Source organism: Xenopus tropicalis, chromosome 8 (assembly GCF_000004195.4).
Source record: "Xenopus tropicalis strain Nigerian chromosome 8, UCB_Xtro_10.0, whole genome shotgun sequence".
NCBI lineage: Eukaryota > Metazoa > Chordata > Amphibia > Anura > Pipidae > Xenopus > Xenopus tropicalis.
This window is the reverse complement of record NC_030684.2, coordinates 103,671,001-103,697,578: the sequence shown is the minus strand read 5'-3', so window position 1 is coordinate 103,697,578 and position 26,578 is coordinate 103,671,001. Positions and strand designations below refer to the sequence as shown.

The 26,578-nt window shown below is 37.4% G+C and overlaps 1 protein-coding gene and 1 long non-coding RNA gene across 4 annotated transcripts in view; one reads left to right on the top strand and one right to left on the bottom strand.

Moving 5' to 3' along the window:
* Positions 1-2,813: 2,813 nt before the first annotated feature.
* Positions 2,814-26,578, bottom strand: part of armh4 (armadillo-like helical domain containing 4) — an 83,087-nt gene continuing 59,322 nt past the window's right edge. For all 3 annotated transcript variants that reach the window (XM_004917220.4, XM_002933729.5, XM_004917219.4), the window contains exons 6-8: positions 12,047-12,078; positions 5,402-5,536; positions 2,814-4,596 (exon numbers count right to left, since the gene is read on the bottom strand). In XM_004917220.4, coding sequence (XP_004917277.1) covers positions 4,528-4,596; positions 5,402-5,536; positions 12,047-12,078 — 236 coding nt within the window. In that variant the 3' untranslated portion in view covers positions 2,814-4,527. The remainder of the gene's footprint in view (positions 4,597-5,401; positions 5,537-12,046; positions 12,079-26,578) is intronic.
* On the top strand, positions 7,607-25,755 carry LOC116406568. Its single transcript, XR_004219573.1, has 3 exons — positions 7,607-7,996; positions 12,059-12,105; positions 25,668-25,755. It is a non-coding gene; the product is annotated as an uncharacterized LOC116406568 (long non-coding RNA).

The following is a 26,578-nucleotide window of genomic DNA, read 5'->3' as shown; positions in this document are numbered from 1 at the left end:
TTAGAAAGTTTACTACTGGCACATAGTATGTGTACTATATGTAGATTCTTTTATCAAATATGGCTGCCACTAACAAAAGAACATTTAGTAATCTGCTCATTGTTTAGTAAGTGATTTATTTGTAGACGGATATCTAATAAAATACCTAATGCAAATGGGCTGAGGAATAGTCTCAAACAAAAAAAAAAGTACATTTCAAAATAAACTGATATCTAGTGTTGAGCACTGCAAAACTGACTGCAGAGTAACATACAGTGCTAGATTAGGTTTTCATGCCTAGTAATCTACTTCACCATGCAGTTGTGTCATTGTAATAACCAAACCCCTCTAACTGTGTAAATATGTGTGCAACAACCTTTTATTTTTTAAAATGATAGGTCTACAAAAACTGTTTGCTGTGACCATTTTAAGGTTTTACATCAGCAGTTCTCAACCTGTAGGTCGGGATCCCTTTGGGGGTCAAACAAACCTTTTACAGGGGTCGCCTAAGAGGCCCTCAACTTATCTGGTGAGGTTGCTGAACAATTCATTAAAATGTGAAACAATTCTAATGCTCTCTCTCCAACCTTTAAAATGGCAAGCTTTGTCTGCAGCTATAGGACAGCTATGCATGCTGTACCCTATTTATAATAAATCCTCACAAAAACCATTTGTAATTGAGCCCCAAAGCTTCTCCAGTTAAAACAATGGAAGCATCTTTATACAAACTATGAATCCCTATATTGGTAAAAACAAACAAAAACATCTACATAGAGTTGTGTGATTTGATGGTAGTTTGCATGCTCACTAGCATATAATATACCATTAAAATCCAAAAATCTACTAATATTCAAAATTCTATGACTGAAAATTTAAAAAAGGAGAAAGCTAGAAGTTTGATAATAAAAAAGTCTATGTGTAATAATGTGTTGCTCTCCATAGCCAACTCCAGCCCTAATATTCTATTTCACATCTCCCTTTCAACATAGTGCCAGGGATCATTTAAATGTTTTTTGATCCTTTCATGCTAATCATCTGCATCTGCACACTCAAATCATAAAATGCATCTTCATAAAGAAAGTAATTTGTTTACAGTAAGTGTCCATGGTATATGTATGTTTCAGCATTGTTTACAATTTACTTCTCCTTTTCTAAGCCGCTTGCCCTCCTTCCTCAGTAATTTACTTTGGCTATTGGCTAGTGAGCATGCTTAGTTCTTCTCAACTCTGATTACTAAACATGCCCTCTAGTCAAGCAGTCAATGAAGAAATGGCATTGCTGATTCTCATAGAAACTGTGCTCTAGCTGTCTGCTCATATTTTTTTCTTCTAACCTTTTTTCCTGAGCCCAGCTTAACCATTACAGTGCTGAATTCAAGCAGGACTATTTATCAAAGTAAGTTCTGCCTGGGTAAGCCTGCATTCTTCATTGTATGAACTTTACAGTGTGCATGTGTTGTTTGCAGATGTAAACTTCACTGATGATGTGTCAGAGGGAAAATGGCTGCCAGGTGAAAACTGCTATTTGTTTTAGGGAAAGAGGATGGGGTTGGAAAATGGAAAGGCTATATGCAGTACAAATTATGCCATTTGGGTGGGGGAGATGCCAAACCTATATAAATTATATCAAAATGTAGGCTTTAAATGTCCTTTAAAGGTATGTCTTTTTTCAACCCAACTTACTATGTTACTATGTTACTTGCTTTAAAATGCGCTCCATGCATTTCCGTATAGTTGCACGCAGCACTGCTCAGTCCTACTGGTGAGGCAGTAGCTACAGAGTTCCCTTTGCTCCCAATCTCAATAGGTGCAGCACCCTTGTGCCTAAAGAATCAGGTACAGGTATGGGACCTGTTATCCAGAATGCTCAGGACATGGGGTTTTCCGGATAAGAGATCTTTCCGTAATTTGGATCCCCATAACTTAAGATCTCCCAACTTAAGTCTGCTAAAAATAACTTAAATATTGAATAAACCCAATAGGCTTGTTTTGCCTCCAATAAGGATTTATTATTTCTTAGTTGGGATCAAGTACAAGGTACTGTTTTATTATTACAGAGAAAAAAGGAAATCATTTTTAAAAATTTGAATTATTTGCTTAGAATGGAGTCTATGGGAGATGGGCTTTCCGTAATTCAGAACTTTCTGGATAATGGATTCCGGATAAGGGGTCCCATACCTGTACAGACATCACTTGCGTGTCAAACATCAGAAATCATGCTAGCCAGATGTCCACGTAGTTGCATCTGATTTGAGCTGAAATTACCGCAGTTGCAGTAATTTTGTTGAAATGGACACAATTGCAGTAGGTACAGCACAACTGTACCAATCGCATTGTGCTGTAGCAACCGCAATGATGCTTCACTTCTGCAAAGAACTTATGCATTATGGGGAAAAAAATATGGCACTCAAAATTGCACTTAGCTCACTGCAGTTGAAGATGTACATGTGCAATTTCATCACTATGAACTCTCTCAAAATTATTTTTTGACCATCACTGCTAGAGGAAGTATAGAGGATAACCAAGCAAATTAAGCAATGCTGGCTTGGATCTTATTATTTGTACATGTATAATAATTGGCTTAAAATATTACAGATGCTGGTGATTAACAGAATATTTTCTAGTTAAACCAATATTGTTTGTGGAGTACCTCAGACTTCTGTCACTGGGCCATTGGTTTTTACCTTATTCATAAATAACCTTCAAACTCTCCTAAGTAAGAAACCCATTACACACAAAAGGACCAAAATGTGCAATTCCAAATAATCCTTATTTTGACTGATATGCCTTTTTTTCTAGAACTTAAATAAATCCTTGTTGATGGCAAACCTAATATCAGGTTCTTAATGTTTATTAGCCTTTATGTATGGTGCTCCACATTACAAAATGGCTCCTTAAGCACAAAAGCCCAGGTCCCCAAGTAATCCAGAACAAATATGCTAATTATATCATAAGGGATTGCAAGCAAATGATTGGGACCAGCAGAGGGTTGTTACCTGTTGAGGAGGACCTATACATTTTTTACTTACAGAAATGTGCATTGGATCAGAGGGCACCACAGGATCAGACAACCTGCCAGAGTATAAGAAGTTTTATCAAGCAATGCCAGTCAGCAGTAGGAAGGGCCACCGAGTATTGTCCTGTATTTTAAGTGGATAATGTTAAGTCTTCCCCTTTACTAAGCACTGGTAAGGTCCCATCTAGAATATGCAGTGCAGTTTTGGTCTTTAGTGTTTCAAAGGGACAATAATGAAATAGAAAAAGCCTGGAGAAAAGCAACTAAGCTAATAAAGGGTATGGAAGATGTAATGATTTAAACCTGTCAATTGTTTGCATTCATACAATTACCATAAATATTTTATTTAGTGTCACAAAAATGCATAGTTGCAGGTGCAATATGATAGTATTACTTAGTTTTTTAACTGGTGTTACTCTACAGTTTCCATCAAACTCACTATGGTTAATTTATCATGGAAGCTATTTATCAAGCTAGGATTCATCCCTTACATATAATAATGGTGATCTTGTACAAGAGGCAGCAGTGATTGGGCCCAACCCCTTTAGGCCCAGATAACCCAATGGATATACTAACCCACAAGATTCCAATGATAATGTTTAATGTGAGACTTCATTGAGACCCTGCTATTCACACTAAGCCACACCTAACACTAATCACCGGTCTTATACACTATGTGCCTATATTGCTTATGTTACAAATACACTTTGCACTCAATGATCCCAACAAGAAACAACCACTGTGATGTGCCAGTTGGTGCATCCTGGATAGCATAATTCATACAGCAACACTACAGTAGTTTCTTTGCCAAAAATTATATGTGGATATTTCTGTGTTGCTTCTCTCATATAAGGGTTTACTACAAGTTAGTGACCCACCACCTGCACCTATTCCACACAAGCTTTATCCACAAACAAGGAAGTAGAGGGAAGTCAGAAAAGGAAAGCGGAATGCTCTGCCAGACCTGACTTCTGGGTAATTCAACTCCCTAATCTACAAAGTCCTTACTATGCTTCTAATACACATCATGTACTGTGGGTTGCAAACCTGCTGCAGCACTATAACTCCTGATAATTAGAGCCATGGTTTAACAGTATCACAAGGGTCAGTGTTTTATTTACAGTTTAGTAAAGTGACCCAGGGATCTAAACATGCAACTCTCCAGTCACTGAACTATTTAAATTTAGGCTAGTAGAAGCTTTTGGATGTTTTAGTTCAGCAATAGCTTTTAAACTCCAGGTTGTGGATCACTAGACTACACCCATGTAACTCATTAAGAAAAGAAAGATTTCCTATAAAGCAGTACATTTGCACAAGAAGGAATCTGCATATCCACAAAGAGCAGTGTATACACGTGTCATTTCACAGTTGTAATAAAACAAACATCATTTAGAGGACAGCATGCCTTAGTTTCCAATGCACGGTAATCACTACAGGGTGTTACACAGCTGGCTGATAGCAGTGGGATTGCAGGAATTTCATTCTCTTTTTGCAAAGGTGTCATTAAATATCCCAGTATCTGAGCAGTCCAATTCAAAATTCATCTTCTGAGCTGTCGGCTAAGAGCATTACTCTGTCTTGCATGCTGTTAAATTCTCTCTGCTGGAGAAAGAGGAGAAAAGAGTGAGGATCTTGGGAGATGTTGCAAACTTAGCATGGCATGGGTATGTAAAAATAGAGAACATGGAAGAACCAAGACAAAAAAAGATGGAAATCTGGAGTCAGGGAAAGGAAATACTGGAGTGGAAACCAAAAGTAATTAGAAAATAATGGCAATAATATGCTTAGAGGTATTTGCCTCTGCATTCTGTAATATGTAGACAAAGCTACTACGATGCAGTTTACTTTGTGGCTTTATGTTTTTTACTCTTTGAATTATTCAGCTTTTCCTACTGCAGCTGTACAATCTGAAGCATTCTCCAGAGAAATAATAAAATAGAATGTGGAGAGAAGATATGAAGCATCTTCTGCACAGATATACAGAGGAGCAACATCACTTGCATATCAGTACTTCACAGTCGGTCTGAGGGATAAAAACCTGCACATAATGTATCCATTGAATAATCTCTTATATACTGAACAACATGCCTGGCATGGTAGTATATTCAAAACCCTATTGTTTACACACAGCCACTATGGTATTGTCTAGGCAATTACCATACAAGTCCAGGGCAGTTTCCAGCATTTTGTTGAGTTAGATAAAATGCGGGTGGCAAAATGCTGTGTGCAATTGCCCTAAAACTAATCTTATATAAAAGACAAGTAACCTGCTTTTTTCCTGATGTAATACTTTTTTTTGACCTTTGAAAACAGTAAATATTTTGAAATGTCTTTGACACATGCTTCACAATAACATTTTCCTTTTAATCATGGATTGCTAATAGGGCTCCCAGGTGCTCCTTTCTACCTTTCTTTTATGCTGTTTGAAGCCAGTTCTCCTGCGGCGATTCATGATCTTTATGCTGTACAGAGCTCCAAGGATTAAAAGTGCTCCGGCTACGCCGACTCCTACGGGTATGAGCATTCCAGACATGTATCCTGCCTGAATAAAAATTAGCAATACATATTTATAACACTTTCAGGGTCTTTGCCACATACACACAAAAACTTTTTTTGTTCTGTTATTCCAAAATAAGTGAGCTTAACATCTTTTTAAAGTCATCATATGTTTAATTTCTTTAATTATCTTTAAATTGTCTTTCTAAATATTATTTCTGCCATTTTAATATGGATAGTAAATAAGTAAATTTAATAGGAACACTCACTGAAATTTAGACAAAATGTTTACTTGAACACACTGTGTAGTATTACGCAGTATCAGAGTTTTAAGCAGTGTTTTAGTATTCTGGAAACATCTAAGGCTAATGCCACATGTAGACGTGTAGCTAAATCTTCCCTAAAACTGGCATCAGCCTCTTCCTTGTTGGCACTCCATAACCATTGCTGGGATGTGATTCTGGGTATTTAGTAGCTCACTCATGTTGCTTAAAGGGGAACTGTCACAAAAATGAAAATGTAATATGTTTCATCATATTAAAATACTAAATAGCAAACTTTATAAATATAATAAGATAATAATTCGGAACCATTTCTGAAATAATCAAGTTCATTTTAAAGGTGGCCATACACGCTAAGATCCACTCGCTTGGCGAGGTCACCAACGGTCGATATCAGCCTAATTTGGTCAATTGGCATAGGCGTCCATCAGTTCGGGGATCGCATCAACGAGCCGGTGCGGTCCCCGATGCGACTAATTTTCAAACCTGCCCGATCAAGATCTGCCCGATTTCAGGCCAGATGTTGGTCGGGCAGGCCTGTCGTTAGTGTCCATACATGGGGCGAAAAGCTGCTGAATCAGTCAAAGGGACCGATATCAGCAGCTAGAATTGGCCCATGTATGGCCACCTTCACTCTTCCCCTCTCAGCATCTTCATTCTCTTCTTATGCAGAAGTTGGGAGTCTGATACTGATTGATAGTTAGATGTGATACGGCATTTGGAGGGGGGGTGCACCTTTTGGCCTAGAAGATGCATAGAGCTCACTCTTTGAAAAAATCACCTGAAACCCTGTCTCTCTACATGAAGAATGTATGCAAAGGCAGTTATTTTGTTAGATTTTGTTTGTGCAGGAATCCGTTACTTAAGTAAGCTTTAATGCAACTGCTTGGGAAGGGAGCCCCCCCCCAAGAGATATATTAGATCTAACTGTCAATCAAAATCTAACACCAACTCCTGCAGGAAGAGAGATAGATGCTGAAAGGGTGATAGTGAAGATATAATTATATTTAGAAGGTTTCTTATTTCAGTATGATGAATTATTTCTTCTGTAATCATTTCTTATCTGTAATAATCAGTACCGTCCAGTGCCACCCAAGGAACTGGACCTAAATACTGTACATTCTCCCCCCTCCCTTCAGATTAGGTGACATCACTTGCGCCGCATCACAAAGCCTAACCCCCCCAGGTCTACCATTGGATTTCTGCAGAAAATTTCCAGACAGGGCTGGGGGGAATTTTTAATTTTTTTTTCTTAAAAAGAAAATCTATTAAGTAGACACTGAGGGCCACCCCCCAAAAGCTGCTTACCTAGGCACAGGGCCTTGGGTGCCTATATATAATACAGCCCCTAAGATATAATTAATCCTTATTGGCAAAACAATCCAATTGGGTTTATTTAATATTTGAAATTATTTTTTAGTAGACTAAAGGTATGGCGATCCAAATTACAGAAAGACCCCTTATCTGGAAAACATCCCACCCCATACATGCTAGATTACATCGGCCAATGAATAAACAGGAACTGCTATTTTTACTACACTTCTTCCTGTTACAGGAGAACTCTTTGTATAAAGGAAATATTTGATAACATTATCTGAAAGGTCACTTATTTATATATACATTATATCATGGTTTCCTTTCACAAAATAAAATCTCCATTTTAGCTAGACATCCTATTGATGCATGTCAGCTTGTTCCATGTCTTCTTTTACTGACAGCAGAGTTTTTTTGTTTCATGAGATACAATATGTTCCTATTTAAAACTGGATATTGTAATAGAATAGTTCATTCTAAAGGACCAATATTTTCCACAGCTAAGACAGAACAGTATACTAGGAGAAGAGATAAAAAAAATTCAGACACTTCTGTTGGTATATCAAACTTGATTAGTAATAAGCTCAGCAGATTACTAATAGATAGGTTAAAGGAGAACTAAAGGTATAATCACTGGGGGATGCCCCCTGTAAATTAAAATGTTTAGCTGAAACCCCAGAGTGGTGCTCCTGTTATAAAACTGCACCGGCCCAGGGTATTTCTGCAGAAAATCATTTGCTGCAATCTTCTTCTTTCTCTGGGCCCTGGCATGTAGAGTAAAAAAGACAGCTTTTGGTGTCAGTTCAGCTTTCAGTCTGCTGCACATGCGTCTGCCCAGACTGGAATGAAGAGAAGACTAAAGAGGCTGAGGAAGATGGCGAAATACCCTGGGCACCAGCCCACGGTCTCAGGTAAGTGATTTTAATCACTAGTTGGTACCTAACATTTTGACACCCCCAGTGATTATACTTTTTGCTTTCCTTTAAAGATCCAAGAAATGTACATATGTTTTATCCACAGTTACATTAAGCAACATGTTGCTCATCACCCTTTTGATGTTTCTCGCAGTGTCCCCAAAGTAGGTGCCCATTTTTAAATCTCTGGCTTGGAGACAAGTTTTGGAAGCACAGAGACACAGTTTTACCCTAAGCAGAGCCTCCTGCAGGCCAGCAGTCCACATGAGGCTACTAAATAGCCAATCACAGCCCTTATTTGGCATCCCAAAAAACATTTTCATGCTTACGCGGCTCACCAATACTTTTTTAATCTGAGTGTGGCTCACGAGTAGAAAAGGTTCTAGAATATACAGGGTAATGGCTTAACCTCTCTGCTGGGTTTTTTCCCGGTACCCCGGCGGCCCAGTCCAACGCTGTACAGAACTAAGCTTCTCTTCTACAAATATGTAATGCTTAAAACTCTGTGACATAAGCTGATGCATCCTTTGGATGTAAGGTTTTCAAAAGGCATTTTATCTGTACGGAATATCTTCTATCTATTCTGGTATTATTTTTTGGTGTCAATTTTGTGCTACTAGTTAATGGTTGGTTACCTAGGACTTGGTTGCCCAACAATTTAAATCTGCTTTGGAATTTACAGTTGAAGCGACAGGGTTAGGCTACATAGTTCCAAAATGGCTATCCTATTACAGAGCTACCATCCATTTATACTGGGGGGCATACAGAATAAAGAAAATTAAAAGTGATGCTGTCAAACAGAAGTTGAACTTAGAGGAAAAGTCTGCCACTCTCTTGAAATAAATTTGATAAATCTGAGACCAGCCACTCCCATTTTGTCCAGCTCCCTGAAGCAGACACCATACCCCGTGTATATGCTTACGGCATAGGTTTACAGCTATACCAGATGTATGCCAAAAACTTAAATACAAAGTGCTGCCTCCCTATTTCCCAGTGCTTATATAAAAAGAAGATCAGCACTGGGACAGCATCCTGGTGCCAAAGGTCCTGTCCTTGCAAGGATACCACTGCCATCCACAGGATACAGTCCAACCTTTTTCACTTTACCCCTGACGTTTATTTCAGGTCACATGACTGCATAATTTTAAGACTTCATTTTTTAATACCATTTATAATACTATAAATAAATACATGTATATGTAAATACATGTTTATGATATGTATATAAAGCTTATGATTATGTACTGTAACTTTATCCCTTTAAATTCTCTTACCAATAGAAGAGCCACAATACTTTAATAAAAAGCGTAACTGTATAACCACATTAACTAGTATAAAATTCTGAAGAAATGAAATCCAGCTTAAATGTACTGACGCTGCAGGAAACGGTTGAGCAAACAAGTTCTTATCAAGGTATGGTGGCAGAGTAATGTGTAAGCCATAGTCAGAGTAATGGAATCTGACACCCCCTACTATAGTACAGCTGGTGCTCAATCAACATTTAAGTGCAATTCCAGGCCTAAATTGGAAAACCAGATAGCAGTAGCAGTAAACAGGGGGTCTGAATTGGGAGATAAGTACCAGGGAGGCAGAAGATGCTAGAAAGGCAAAGATGTGTACCATGCTGGCACAAAATTACCGCAGCAGGTTTCAATACATCAGTGGGCAGCTTAAGGAATTACATAGCAGCACATTTTATTCTAAGAGGTGAGGTGTCCAGTGAAGATAGGTAAAAATATGTACTTATAAGTTGTGGGTTTCCAAACTTTTTGTATTACAACTCTATGAGGTCCACAGCTGACTTAAAGAAAACCTTTACATACATTTAAAGTCCCACAGTAAGTTGAAAACAAAGCTTCAACTTATCTAGTGTTTGCAAGCACATTGGGTTATTTATTACAGGTATAGGACCGGTTATCCTGAATGCTCAGGACCTGGGTTTTTCCAAATAGGGGTTATTTCCGTTATTTGGATCTCCATACCTTAAGTCTATGGAAAAATCATTTAATTATACCTCAGCTAGGATCAAGTACAACGTACTGTTTTATTATTACAAAGAAAAAGGAAATAATTTTTTAAATTAGAATTATTTTCTTATAATGTCGTCTATGGGAGATGGCTTTCCCATAATGTGGAACTTTCTAGATTAGGCTGATGTCAGATGTGGCGTATCCTTGGCAAGCCTTAAAACGCTTGCCGAGAATACGCCCCGCTACTGTAAATGTGACCTACCTGTGCCTCCACCCAAATGAATGAGATACGCTCGGGTGCAGGCACATGTAGCCGAAATACGCATAAAAAGGCATTCTCTCGCGTTTTTATGCATATTTTGGCTACATGTGCTTGCACCCGAGCGTATCTCATTCATTCGGGTGCAGGCACAGGTAGGACGCATTTAGAGTAGCGGGGCGTATTCTCGGCAAGCGTTTTTCGGCTTGCTGAGAATACGCCATGTCTGACATCAGTTTAAAAGGTTTCCGGATAACGGATCCCATACTTGTAAAAATGTACTCGTGTATTTATCCCTCCACTCTCTGCAAGTTCACAATGTGCCTGACGCATCTAAGGATACACTGCACCTGATCATGAGTACAAACTCCCATAAATACATGCCCCAAAGAAAAATCTATGTATTAATAAGCATATCTTTGATTTATTTTCTTTAAATTATACAGAAAGTACAAGGACCTTGTCTGTTGTTTACTTAGAATATAAGTTTTCTGCATTATAATTATTATTATTACTAACATGTATATTTTAAGTAGCTCCAAAAAATTCCACACGGCTGTATATATATTTAATTATATGTATGATAGCAAGTTGCCGTACTGCTTGTATTTTTTCTATGGTGGTTGCCATAGATTTCAACTGTTGGAATAATATCCATGAATAATATCTGTGTGATGAAAAAGGCTTCATCTTAACACCACTACAACCATCACTGGTATGATCTGCTGCTCCCTTGATCAGTGCTGCACTATGACAAGCCATTTACTACAGAGTCCAGCAGAAGGGATCAGTTGCCTGAGAGCTACGCTATATAGATTAATCTGCAGTGCAGCAAAATTAACGGCCTTTCACTCAATTATAAAACACAGTTTGGCAGGGACTCCAAGTAAATACTGAGCTCCTGTTTCTGCCAACAACAAAAGCCTGAAATGTGATGCACCACTTATTCTGCCTTATCATCTCTTTCTACATTCAGCACAGGGAATGTAATATTAATGGCTGTGCAGTAAAACTATGGGATTGTGGAAAAACCTGAAATAGGAACTTTATATTCAGAAATTTCCAAAAATTATTCAACATATTCAACATATGGCTTTCTTGGCTGAGTTTAAACCATTGTTATTAAATACTGGCTCATTTATGAAATTCATTCAGTCGATAGAAGTATGTATCACAGTTTGTTCCCTCTTGCACATGAATGTAAATATGTATGGAACTGTTGTTATTTTGCATAATATATATATATATATATATATACAGTATATACACATATACTTATGTGTATACTTATACATATACAGCTATATACAGCTATTGTCATTCTGTTCCATGGACCAGTATCATGGGCTATTAGAAGGTTATAATGCACCATGCAGCATACTTAGCAATAAAATAATACGTGTGCACACAAAAGGGCCCATTTATCAATGTACGATTGAGTCCAAATACAAAAAAATAGTATTTTTTCTAAGTTTTAGAACTGTGCGTATTTTCTGCAATTTTTTAGTCGCAACGAGCACGAAATTTTCATTCAAGCTTCGGTATTGTGACTTTGGGTAGGTTGGAGCTTTTTCGTGCCTTTTACGATCGTTCGGATACGAAAATTTCTGATCATACGACGATATTTTTGTACGACCATGATGCAATCAAAAATTTTCGGATCTGATACGATTTTTTACCACTTGTATTTTTTAAGGTCCGAAATTCGAGCCTTGGACTTTAATCACCCCTATATAGATACACACCTTTAAAAATTTAAGGATGAAATGACTTTGATATTTTTGATTTGCATAGAATATGTCATTAAAACTGCATTACCTTGTCTTTCAGCTTTTCCATCCAGCTTCTCACTACAAGGAAAAAGAAACACAATTGTTGTAAGTATTACTGTCTATTGTTTTTGTAATATTTGCACTTAGTTTATATGAAAAATGTAAAATGTGTTATACTAGTCTATGTGGTTACTGGTTGAAACGAAATTGCCTCCCCCACATGCCAGTACCATTTTGGAAACAGAGCAAGGACAGATACATAGATAGATCTTCTCCCACTGCATGAAGCAGTGCAACAATTGGGAGTGACCATAAAACGTACAGTAAGTGAAAGATGCTGCAGGACACTGGAGAAAAACAGTTTTGAAGGGCAGACAAAAAAGAAAGGGTGACTAGACTTAGGATATATAGAAAAACAACAAAAAGTAGTAGTAGTTATTCTTCATGCATAATGACCAAACTTCCATGTGACATAAGCACCCTTCATACACCTGTACCTATAATGGTGATCATATGCCCTCAAAAATCGGTAATCACATATAGGATAAAACGGGACAAAGGAACGTGCATTGATCATCCCCCATTTTGTATGTTTGGGGGATGCCAGATCAGTTATGCCAGATCAGTCCCACTTTCATTGTAATTTACTTTCATTTTACTTAGCCTTGGGGTGCTCCAACTCCCCATTCTGTATAAAATGAAGAGTAAAACAAGATATTAAATGCCTGCCCAGTAGTTGTACATTGAAATGAAAATGTATACCTGGAGGCACATTATAAAAAGCACAAACAAATTAAAATGTGTAATGAAAATGTAAAGAACACCAGAATCTCAAATTTTTCATAAGAAGGGCAAAGAAAGATGGGGCAATTAGCCACCGGGATTTGAAAAATCCAGGTGCAGCGACTAAACACCCACTGTAAAAGTTGCATCGACTAGGCCTGTGCAGTACAATTTGACTGTTTTTTTTTTCATCACCTGGGGTTTTAAAAAATCGTGGGGACTAATTGACCTGTTTGTCTTCGTCCTAAAACCACCAATTAAATAAAGATTATTACAAGTTGCCTATGACAACTACTATTGACTTCTAAATGACCCTGACACCTTTTAGATGGCATATTTTTATATTTGCATTTTTCATGGTTTTGATGCATAATAAATGGTTAAAAAGTTATGTTTTTTACAAGAATAATAATAATAAAAACTTAACCAATTGCAAATTGTTTCATCATTATTTACATTACGCTAAAAGTTAATTTAAAGATGAACAACCCCTTTAAACAGCAAATAAATGAGGCCTGAGGGAAAGTCGTGCTATACAAACAGGGACTTATAGTTCAATTAAAAAAAACATATATTTGAAATATTATATTTGAAATAATTATGTCACAGAACTTGAGTCATAAAAAAACTCTGCTTCTCCTGTTGTCCTCTCTTTAGACTTACATTCTCCCACCTCAGCTGTTTTGTGTCTTTCTATTCTCTGGCCTGCTTCTCTCTTCACCTCATTCCATCAATCATTTTGCCATTCCAAGTCTCGAACCTCTGTACTCTTCCATAGTGATGTCCTTGTTATCTAGTACCCCCATTTTTATCCTTTCACAACCCAACAAATGATGAGTTCATGTTTAATCTGTGCTGCACTTTGCTAAGGTAGCAAACCAGGGAGGGCTACGGGTAGGTTTTGGTGAGTGAGTTCCGTGAGGTTGGGTCCTTCTGCACCCTGACTTCTACAGCATAAATGACCCCTTATATCTTCTAATTTTTCAGTATAACCTAAGCTTTCTATGTCAAGATATACAACTCTAAAGGGCACATTTACTAAGACACGAATCTGAACCGAATTGGAAAAATTCAGATTTGAAAACGAACATTTTGCGACTTTTTCGTATTTTTTGCGATTTTTTCGGCGTCTTTACGACTTTTCGGAAATTGTCGCGACTTTTTCGTTACCAATACGATTTACGCGAAAAAATGGGAGTTTTTCGTAGCCATTCCGAAAGTTGCGCAAAATCTGGCGATTTTTTGGTAGCGTTAAAACTTGCGCGAAAAGTTGCGCCTTTTTCGTAGCGTTAAAACTTAAAAGGTGCGACGTTTCGCGCAAGTTTTAACGCTACGAAAAAATCGCAACTTTTTGCGCAAGTTTTAACGCTATGAAAAATCACCAGATTTTGCGCAACTTTCGGAATGGCTACGAAAAACTTGCGTTTTTTCGCACAAATCGTATTAGTAACGAAAAAGTCGCGACAATTTTCCGAAAAAATCGCAAAATACCGATCATTACGAAAAAAACGCAATCGGACGCATTCGGCCCGTTCGTGGGTTAGTAAATGTGCCCCTAAATATATAAATATATAGAATTATAAAGTAACATATCCATAAACATACAACTAATTTTAAAAGCCCCGTACATACTGAGTATGCCTACCAGCACATCAGATCTAAATATTCTTGGATTGCAAGACAAAAATAAATGGAAAATCCCACATATATTCCAAAAGCATACTATATCATTTACAAATAATAATCTTTACAATTAACTGACAAATAAGCTGTAATTATATATACAAACATTTATTTTTCCAGCATTTTTTTTTTTTTTTTTGAAGTAGAGGATTTTGTCCCCCAACAAACTTACAGCACTATACCTCAGACATGCTTGCAAGTACAAAGGCAAAATTATAGAATAGACAAACCAGGAAACTTCTGAAGAACATATGTGCTATTACCGTAACAATTAAGTTTTGAAGCCAGGACAGTATATGAAATGAATCCTATGCTTTCCTGAATCAAAAGCCTGTAACAATGAGCTCCTCTCACAAACCATGTTATAATATGCTTTAATATCATGATCGTAGCCCATAATAGCTAGCAGAATGAATATGGACTGCAAAGAGCAGATCCTAATCCTAGGTCCTTTCCATTTCAGTGCAATGTCACATACATCTTTAGGGCAGGAAAGCCAATGTGTCTCCCGCAAGGGCTTCCTTCATTATTTCAGTAAATGGGAAAAATGTGATTCTGTTAGAAAGCCCTTTTTGTTTTCAGTACCCTTAAGGCCTTCTTTAAAATATATAAAAGTGATGTTAATATTTAATATTGCTGTGATGTACTCTTAGTGAACAATACCCTTAGGCTGCCGTAGACATTTAAATACATTTGCGACACATTGCTCATTAAGGAATACAGTTTCCATGTGTAAACAGAAAGGGGAATTTTGGGATGATGTTAGCAGTAGCTATATAGGGGTTAAAAAAACATTTGGTTTTTCTGTAGGAGACTGTGGGGAAAATTTATTAAGATGCTAAATTGCACTAGAGCAGTTTCCTATAACAATCAGATCTTTGCTTTCAACTGCATTGGTGTAATTTAGTACTAACATCTATGTTGGTAAACAAGCCCTTGTGAGATAAAAATTTCTTTCTTTATATATATGTTATTTTTAACTTACGACTTTCCAGCTGTTGCTGAAGTGCAACTTAACCAGCGGACAGCGGATTTTCAATAAGGCTAGGGGAGGCTAAGCCTCCCCAAACCTGCTTGACACATTAAAAAAAACAAAAAAAAAACTCACTCCGTTTCTGCAGTCCTGGAAATCTTCTGTTCCTGCAAGCCTGTTCTGCTGTGCTCTGATTGGATCTTTCTTCTTGTTGATTCTCCAATCAGAGCACAGCTTTCTTGACAGACAGTAAAATTGACCAATCAAAGCACAGATGCAGACAGGGCTCGGGAGATATTACAAACTGAAGGCAGTGCAGAAATGAAGACTGAAAAGAAGAATCTGCAGACTGTAAACTTTACCTGAGAACCAACCCTCAACTTTTGCTGCAGATTTCATCCCACTCCCACAGGTACTATACAGTTCTAAAGGCTGAATCACTAGCTGACATTAAATTGTTTTTTGCCTGACCTGACATCTATAATAATATATAATCTATCCCCTATCCTAAGTTAACTCTTTCCCCCTGAAAAAGCTCATTGTGCTTTTATATATTTGTTGTTGTTTTTTGCACTTACTGGTTTTTTTTTTGTCATTGTTTTGTTTATTTCTAGTTAGTTACAGTGGGGCCAAAGTTGTGTATCCATGCCAGTGTTATAGTGCCAGGGCCTGAATATCTGCCATCTGTACCCACTGCATCTCACTGCATATAATGTGCTGGTTTTGTAAATACATACTGCATCTCACTGCATATAATGTGCTGGTTTTGTAAATACAGACTGCATCTCAGTGCATATAATGTGCTGGTTTTGTAAATACAGACTGTCTCACTGTATATAATGTGCCTGGGATATCAGTACCAACTGCCTTTCTTGCTATAAAACTAACGTAAACAAACAAATCCTGTGAATCATGCAATCTCCATATTATACCAGTTACTACCAACAAAAATACCATGTTACCTAAATTCACTGGAAAGTGGGAGAGGGAACTTTGGTAAAGTAGAACAACATAAAAATCGTTATTTTACTCTGTAAAGTGGTAAACAATCTAAACTTGTCTGATTCACTCTGACGCATGAAGTGTTCAATATGCCTACTGTAGAAAGTTCTCCGGCTTTGATATGTACTGTCTGCATATAAAACTGAAAATAAAGAATATACAAAAAAAAAAAACTAACGTAAACACATCTAAAGGGGTGGTTCACTTTTAAGTTAACTTTTAGTATGTTATAAAATGGCCTAGCAACTTTGCAATTGGTCTTCCTAATTAATTTTGTTTTATAGTTTTTGAATAATTTGCCTTTCTCTTCTGCCTCTTTCCAGATTTCAAATGGGGGCCAAAAATTATTGTTATTTCATTAGTATTATTATCATTTTTATTACTTATTTTTCCATGCAGGCCCCTTAACTATTCATATTCCCATCTCTTGTTTAAACCACTACCTGGTTGCTAGGGTAAATAAGACCCTTGCAACCAGATAGCTGCTAAATTACCAAATGGAGAGCTGCTGAACAAAAAGCTAAATAACTGAAAAACCATTAAAAATAAAAGAGTACCAATTGTAAATTGTCTCAGAATATAAGTCTACATTATATTAAAGGGGTGAACTACCCCTTTAAGCTAACTGATCACAAACACAATGTTTGCAGAACCCCTCACAGAAGTGCACATATAAATACTTTTACATCCTAAGCATTTTAGGGTAAATAAAAAGCACCCGCACCTGCATTTTTGTACAGAATCCTTGGAAGTCATTGGGAACGGCAAGAGGTAGTTGGGAGGTTAATTTTTTATACCAGCAGTGAATCCACTAAAGTCTCACATTAGCTTTAGGTCAGTCTATGTATCACCCATATTTAGCCAAACAAAAAAGTCACCCTCCGCCTATGAGCTTAACGAATGCCTGCCTATCCTTCAGCAATTGTTATTTGTTATAAAGCAAATCTAAAGTAAATATGCAGAAACCATAACCTATGTAATGCATATACAGACCTACCAGTTACCTTCCAATAACAGCTTTTTTTGTAACATATTTTTCTCACAGGCAACAATAATTTTGTTCTTGTTCTGCACCTGGAGGCAATTATGTAATTATGCAGTTCCGATGCACAATTATGTATACATTTCTGACATTAGGGATTTCTCTTTCAAACCTTTTGTACCATTATGCCGCATGAATTCAAATTTTACCCAGAATCAACTACAAAAGAAAAGAGCAGGGGGCAGACTTACAAGCTAGGGAGTACGGCTGCCAAATCTTTCCTGTGCCATTTGCAAAGGAAATGTATGATTTTGATCCCACATTACAAGCATAATGGCACCATAGTCCTGCTTAAAATACTTGAAAAGCAAAACTCTGCACCTTGAATGCAGCCTATGGGGGCACAGCTGACACCTGTGCCTGGCTCTGATGCATCCAGTGATGGCACGCGTGTTTTTTTTTTTTTTTTTTGCTTTTACTATTGATTCAAAGAAGTATTGGCCCTGGAATTGCTTTTCAAGCTGACCACATAAATCAAATATATTGGGACATATGATTTATTAAAAATGATTTATCCCAAACCAATTTTGCATATCGTTAGTAGTCATTTGAATAAATGTTATACATATTCTGTTGTCTATGTTAGTTTAAAAAGGGGGTACTTGAAAGACCCATAACACAAGGCCTTATGTTACTAATAAATCCCAGGATGCTGCATTATAGATACCACTGCACTATTACAGGTGCTTCCATATTCAGACACAATAGAACTCAATTTTCTTGATAAGCACAGTTATATACAGTTTTTGCAATTAGAGTGCAAGTTACAAACTGTCTTCTTTTGTAAATGAAATTATGCTTTTACAGGTATGGGATCTGATATTGGGAAACCTGTTATCCAGAAATCTCTGAAAAACACAAATGCCCTTTCCAGAATACTATTTAAACACATAATTCTTCTAATTTTTGGCTGCTTTGCTCTTTAGTAATAGTACAATGGTACACTTGTACACTGTACTTGATAACTAAGCTGCATAAATCCATACATGTGCTGTATGTCATTGTTTAGTGCATTTTACAAGGCATGATGTTCAATGGGTCTCTGTGGTGCAAAAGGCCTTCAGATGGCTGATTAATGTATCACTATGACAGCATGATATCTTTTGTACAAGACACAAACCATTATTCAGAATTATTGCCTGTCATTTCTTTATAGCAACATGTTGGCTAAATCCTTTATATGATTAACATAATGCGTTACACTATAAGTTATAGTATCACATATTTTATGAACAGTAGGTTGTATTGTCAAGTGCAAGCAGGGTGACCTTCCTCACATTCATCCCAGTTTAGTGTGGAAAACACTGATTTTCCAAGTATAAATGTATTGAGGAATGCTATAACATTCATCTTTTTTCTGTCATATTCGGACTATATTTATACAGTGAAACCTCAATTTTACATATCATGGTTTTAAGTTTTCCCTCGTTTTACAACATTTTCGTGGCCCTATCAATATATAATGCATAATGCATTTCTCTGATTTTTTTTCTGGTCCCATTATAAATGAAAAATTGGGGTTTTACTGTGGGGGTCATTTATGGCAAGAGCGCACCCTTAGAATGGTAGGGATAGGTAAGGGCACAAGGTAGGGACAGGTAAGGGCCATGAGAGGAGTCTGCCTATTTACCTCCCCCCAACCCTTTAGAATTATGCAGGCTGCACCCAGCTCTAAGCACAGTCCACAGGGATGCAGCTTTTTTTTTTTTGCTCACTGCACTGAGAATGTGAATTGTGAATGAGCCCTTATGTGTTGAACTGGGACCCCCACCCCAGATAAAAGCTCCTGCTACACCCCCCATTCTTCCATTGAAATTGGGACAGGCTTGATAGTAATAACATGAATACTGAGTGTGGTCTGAAACATCTCTATCCCAGAATAAGGTTCTGCACAGCCTTAAATGTTTCCCAGAAGTGATCGATGCGTTGCTTTAATAGTCTTGTCTGACTGACATGGCTGCACATTTAAGGCTGTGGGTTATACTTTACAGTTACATAGTTTATTAATTTGCATCTTCATAGCAGTATTAATGCTTCACTACTAAATGAGTTTACATTTAAAGACTAATGGGCAGGCAAAGAAAGCCTGACATTGAGCAATACCCTAGAGCTAGCTCATTTCTTGCTTTCGGAAAGTTTCATTAAATATGTGATAGAAATCCACAAACAGGTCCCGCAGCTCTGCAGATTCGCATTCTGCCAAGGGGAAATTAAGAGACACTGAAGAAAATGAGGTTTGCTTGCCATAGAAACAGTCAGCAATGCTTATTTCACATACTGTGCTTGACAAAAATTGCCAATAATAAGCACTTTAATCTGCCTGTAAGTGATCTGAAAACAAAGGTTTTTGTTGATCTTGCAGAGCTAGGGGATTGCATAAACCTGTGGACTCTAACTTGTGGCTCTCTAACATTTGCTGTACAGGTATGGGACCCATTATCCAGAATGCTCGGGACCAAGGGTATTAAAGATAAGGGATCCTAAGTCCCAGCATCCCTAGCAAAGTAGTGTGGGAAATGCCAGGACTTTACAAACCCTGCCTTAAAAAGACACTTGTCGAACAGCAGTATTACAAATGAAGTTTGGTGCAAGGCAGTTGTACCTAATCCATTATTCCCTGGATTAATTTATTCAGTGGCTGTTGTAAATTGTACATGGCACCTATGCTTTAATCTAGGAATCAGGCAGCTATTCATACTCATATACAGCAATAACATCCATACATGATGTACTGTTAACTGACAAATACAAACATTTTTTAAAATCTGGCTCATGTCCTGTACAGAAGCCATAAAAGCACCTTTCTGCTTGACTGCCTCCCACAATGTTGTCTGCGGGACTGACTGGCTCTCGCCCTGCTTATACACTCACACTGCTGTCTCCTCACTTGTTCCTTTGTGCTTTGAGCCTGGATACTGACACTTCTGTCTTGTCATGTAAACCTACAGGCTAATCCTTTATGCCAACATTTAGCTTACAAGAAAAGAGCTGCAGTTTTTGTTCCTAAACACTTCTAAAACTGTGATATATTAATGTCCAATGCAAGGTTTTTGAATTGTTTAATTACAAGTAATGGCATCCCTCAACACTGCCAAGGAATGCTGGGGATTGTATCTCTATACCCGGAGACAAACTGATTATTATGAAGATTGTTTGGTATCATTATTTTATCTCTGCATTTCACCTAGGAAAACTCCCCAGTAGCAATTATTGTAACTGCAGCATGTTCATATGTACTCCCAAAAAGCTGTCCGTTATGGAAGGGTGCTATTCTAAGGCAATTTGTATGTATGTATGAATGTAGTGAGGAGCAGAGGAGTGAAGGGCTTTTAATGTAAGCAGACCGATTTTGTATGCTTTCCTTTGCTTAATAGTCAGCCATGATAACCATTTTACCAGTGGATCAACAGATTCCCTCTTAGGAGATAGCAGGAGGATTCTAGCAGAGTCTAGAGTTTAAGATTGATTGCAGGGGAGAGAGGTTGGGGGTCTAGGATTTCAGTAGTCTAAACAGGGTAGCATAAGGGCATTGATTAGTGTTTTAGCTGTTACTTGTGATATTGTAGTTTGCCCTCTGCCCTAGGGATCACAAGGTGCAAAAGAACCCTGTACCTTCCCTATAGTAGATAGTATGGACAGGCTTGCCTTGTATCACCACACTTTGCACTGGTGCTGAATTTTTAATCTTGTGTGTCTAGAGCTTGTCATGACCCAGGATAGAAGTGCTTTTGAGTGAGCACTAAAGGGTGCAAGTTTGTGCTATGACAACACACACTGCCTCATAGTGCGGGGGGGGAGGTAGCGCTGGCTAGGGGACTTTTCTGCAAAAATACAGGCTGTTCTGTCCAGCAGTGTTCCAGAATAGTAACTCAAGCAGGCAGAATACAAATGGGCAGCACTCTTCCTTCCAAGGAAAATGGGCCACCTGGGAGTAACGACACATCCCAGTGTACATATGACCCTTGTCAGAAACAGTGTAGAAAAAGGTAAATCAGTGCTTTTACAAGTTTTACAAAAACAATAACTTAAGACCTTTTCATCCATGTAATAGGAATCAATAAATGCTTTTGAATTACATGTTTAATTAATAGACTGGCAAGTACATCTGATGTACAGTCAGTAATGAGTATTCTTTCCTGTTTGCTACATGTTTTTTTAGTTAATTAGACTGGAGAGGATAAATATAAGGAACACATTGCCCTTCAATGCACAATGCTGCAGGAACAATAAGTAAGCAAACCCTTAATTCAGCAGAGTATCTCATGACAAATAGCATCTAAATCGTAATGAGAAATAGAACTGTGTAATAACAGGTTGAGCAATTTCTCTCTAAATAACTTCAGTGGATTTACAGAATGATCACATTAGAGAAGAAAACTAGGGCTGGCTTCACCATGTCAAATTAATTAAAGCCTTCAAATTCAGAATACATTGTTCGAACTGCAAGACATTAGATCAAAACCCAGCACAGCAATCCTAGACATGAACATGTCCCACTCTACCTTATTGATACAGAAAGCATATAGTATGTCCATTAGTATTAATCTGTGCTTGATATATAGAAATCATTTACTGACATAGGTCATTGGGTCTTGTCCATAGATAAAAAAAAATAGACATGTCAGAATATTGTATAGGGTTATTGGCTTATAGAATTGAACATTGCATGTATATGCATGTATTTTCTATAATGCCATTCAGCTTCTTAAAGGCAGTGGCACACAAAGTGATTGATAATGCATGAGGCGGGGACGAACATTTAAAATCAATCCTCCTATCACTTCACCACCAGTCTCCTGACAAGTAACTGCTCTCGCTTGTCAAGAGTTTGTCACTTGGACTGCTGTTTCCAAGCAACAAATGGCCAAACTCACTGGGAATAGCCCCTTAAGCCATTGCCCTAAAGGTATGTAATTGTTCCATAACCAGTCTATTTTATGACCATAGCTAAGGCTATATTGAATGTATATTTCTCTCACACTGCTATTTAAGATGCTTATGGTATTTGCCCTGCTCATCTCAAAGAAAACGGTTTCTCTATTAAATATTGAACACTGCCTCCCTTAAGTCATTAAAATGAACTATACAGCTATATTCTATATTACACTGTATTATAGTAGTAGTAATCTGTTTGCTTTTAAGAAAGTCTCTTTAGTTATTTAGTCAGTGTGATTACCAGTTATGTTCATACTTTTCCATGTTTAATCCAATAAGAAAGATGTTATAAGCTGAAAATTAATAATCAATGCCATGTTTACCATTCATACATTCAGCATTTCTGTCTATGCAAATCTATCTGGTTTATCATTGATTCATTCCAAAATTTAGATATGCTTCCCATGAAATATCACATGCAGCCGGCATATGTGGAGACAGGTCTCAAGCTGCTTGAGTATTTGTGAAAGGTAAACTAGTGCAGGACTCATGCAGAATACTAAGCAGAATTGTGCACCACTGCCATAAAGCTTCAGTTTGTTTTCCTTTTACTGTGCAAATTGCCACCTACTGTACGCGACTGACTCTTATGTCAAAAGCAAATCATGGTATGTTGTCACTTTATTGCTTAATGTAGACTTCAAAATATAAAATGAATCAGACTTATAAATCTATAAGCTGCATTTATCTTCCATTTATTGCATTGCAATTAGACTGAACAACCATTTCTGCGTGGATATGATATCTGGGACAAAAATGTTTTCCTTTTTATTTGGACCCAATGGTATAAATGAGTTGCAAAGAGCAGAGAAATAGGTAAACTAGACTGGTAAAATGAAAATGTTAAGGTTGAGGTTGTTTTCTCTGGCAAAAAGGTCCAGAGACATGATTACTCTTTACATTTAAATTAGAGGGGATTATAGACATATAGCAGATTTATTTTTCTCGTAGATTTAAGACACCCCTTTAGAGTTGAGGAACTAAACCTTGAAGCAGAAAAAATGGTTCTTCACAAAGAGATTATTTTTTTTCCTGGTGATCAGTCTTTCAAGATTAGACTACCAAACTTTTACCATAAGTTCTGCCATTTTCTTTCACAATAGAAGCAGAAATTATAAATCAGAAAAGGAAGTAAGCCACAGCAGAAATACCTGCAAAATTGTTTTTAGGCTAATGCCGCATGGGGGTAAAACTCGGCCTGCAGATAAATGCAGGCTGAATTGCATCTCTCTGCTCGTACCAGCCTTCTCATGTGTCTGCACTTGAACAGGGATGGATTTTTAATATGTGTGCCCCTAGGCCCCTCCGCCCCACCTAAAGCTCGCTCCTCCCCTTCCTCTCTAGGCACTCGCACCCCCAACACTTGCCACACCCCCTACCGATGCACTGGGGACTGGATGGGTGGGTGGGAGATTTAAATAGCTCTCACGCTTTTGCAATTATTTCTACTGTGACTTACTTCCTTTTATGATTTTTGGTTGCTACTGCTCTTCACTGGAGATGTTGTGATGGCAAATTCTGTTAATGCCGTTAACAGGGGCTCGGATGACTTTTAAGACAAGCATAATATCCAAAGCTATAGTGATCTCAATATCTAGTTTAGTATAGGAATGTAAAATGAGGAATAATTGAAAATGTATGTAAAAAAAAATGTATGTAAAACTGAGGTTTCACTGTATATTGTTTTATATATGTAAGTTCTGTGCAGGTAAGGTATATACATGCACTGGGGGACATTTGGAGGGGTTGAACTTGATGGACTTTTGTCTTTATTTTTGACCCATACATATGTCTATGTATGTAACTATGTAGATGTTTTAAAAGCAATTAAGTCAGCAACCATAATCAGTATTTTATGTATAGCACCCCATGCTTTTGGGGAAGCTTTTTCAACTAACAAAGGACAGAGATAACTATAAGGCAAAGATTCTTAACCTACAGGTCAGGACCGAAAACAAATCTTTATGCTCTTTAGGATGGATCTCTGTAATTTCATAAATTCTGTAAAATATTTTCCTAAAATCCATTTTTGGATGTAAAGCCGATTCCCTCAAATAGGTTTGGGTATGTTGACAATTAGGAAACACTGCCATAAGAAATCATAAAAATCCTCCCTGAAATGATAAGCATTTATTTGAGAAGAGGTCAGCATATATGATTTGTTGGTGAAGATTAGGGGTGCCTAAAATGTTGATTTCTACCTATGTAATGAAATTAAAGGAAAAATGAACATTTTTATACTTGTTTTATTTAATGAAAATAATAACCTTTCTAAATATAGTCTATATATAATCAATAAATAATCAGTTTACTCTTCAATATCCCCTCCCCCCTCTCTCAGCAATCTGTCTCTGTTCAGCTTTCTGTGAGGAGTCTGATTCTGATGAGCAGTTAGGTCAAATCCATTGTTGCTCTGTACTTCATAGAGCATATATTAGAGCTAACTGTCTCTCAAAATAATTGACTCTGACACAAAGCTGCATAAAAAAGACAGATTGGTAAAAGGGGGGATAGTGAAGGGTTATTGATCATTTCAGAAACATTTTAGAAAAATCCAGGATTTTTAACTGATTATATTCAGGGAGTTCCCTTATCCATTGGACGAAGTTTACATAAAATTTTTATTTTTATGATAGTTCTCCTTTAAGCTTGTTTTCTATGTCACTGTAACAGCATTCTGGCAATCATCATCATCTAAAACACCACAGAACCTTTATTGCAAATAAGTTGAATTCTAGAGCTCTAGACATGAAATGTAACAGCTTGGTGATCAGAAGGCCATACAAGTACTGTCTTTGCTACAGGTACATGAATATGCTAGAAATATACATTGCTAGGGAAATATATAGGAGCTCAGGGACAGGGGCTTACTAAAAGGTTGCGACACGGGCAGGCAGATACATTAAACAAGGGATACCCAAACTTTTGTACTTGTGAGTATAAAAAGTGTTGGTGAGTCACACAAGCATGGAAAAATAGATTTTTGGGAATGCCAAATAAGGACTGTGATTGGCTATTTGGTAGCCCCATGTGGACTGCTGGCCTGCAGAATTAGCTGTGATCAGTGTACTATAGTAAGACTACAGAAAAGAAGGAGCCACACTGGCTAATATAGGTTGTGCACTGATGTGAATATATATTTACTCTCTAATGTATCATCTTAGATAACACTGTGTCAGGTTCTAGTGCTAATATCATCATATCCTTTTGGTGCACAGTCTTGACTGTCTGCTCTAAATCTTTTCTAAGCATGACAGACTGGAATCTATACAATAGCAAGAATAAATGGGTTCGTTTCAGAGGACAGAATTCTCCTTAAACAGTAAGTCATTTCTCACCTGTTATAAACTATTTTTAGTAAGGCACTCTTGCTTTTGAGCTAGAATGAAATGATGCACCATTAAAACAGATTAAAAAGCAAGTGAATGGCTTCATTGTAATAGAAATGCTTTTATAAGTTTATATTTAAGTGTACAAATTAAGATATACAATAATGTGAAGGTAAAATGCACATCTCATAGTTACCTGACACTTTATATGTCTCTAAAGCTAGATAGTGGCATGGCCTTGAGTACACTGTTAATAAGCTCATGTTTAAGATCAGTTATACAAAGTATGTGCAAATATGCATCGCTTAGCCTCCTACTCGTACATGTAATGTGCTTTTAAAGCAGCATCAATCTGCAAAGAGCATATTTGTGCTGTTCAAGTTCATGTAATCAGGAATGCAAGCTTACATAGGCAGAACTTACTTTGATAAAAGTTCTGCTTGGATTGAGCATTGTAATGGTTAAGCTGAATGAAGGACAGGAGGTTAGAAGAAAAAAATAGGAGCAGATGCCTAGAGCAGAGTTTCTATGGGAACCAGCAGTGCCATCTCTTCATTGGCTGCTAGACTGGAGGGAATGTTTAGTAATCTGAGCTGAGACGAATTGAGCATGTTGAGTAGCCAACAGCCAAAGAAAATTCCTGAGAGAGGGGGCTGAGTGGGTTAGATGGGGATTAAGGGGATGCTGAAGCCATACTATTAAAGGACAAGGAAAGGCAACGTCACTAGGGGGTGCCAAAATGTTAGGCACCCCCAAGTGACTTTAATCGCTTACCTTTTACCCCGGGCTGGTGCCCCTGTTAGGAGAAAACAGCCTGTAGCGAGCGCTTCC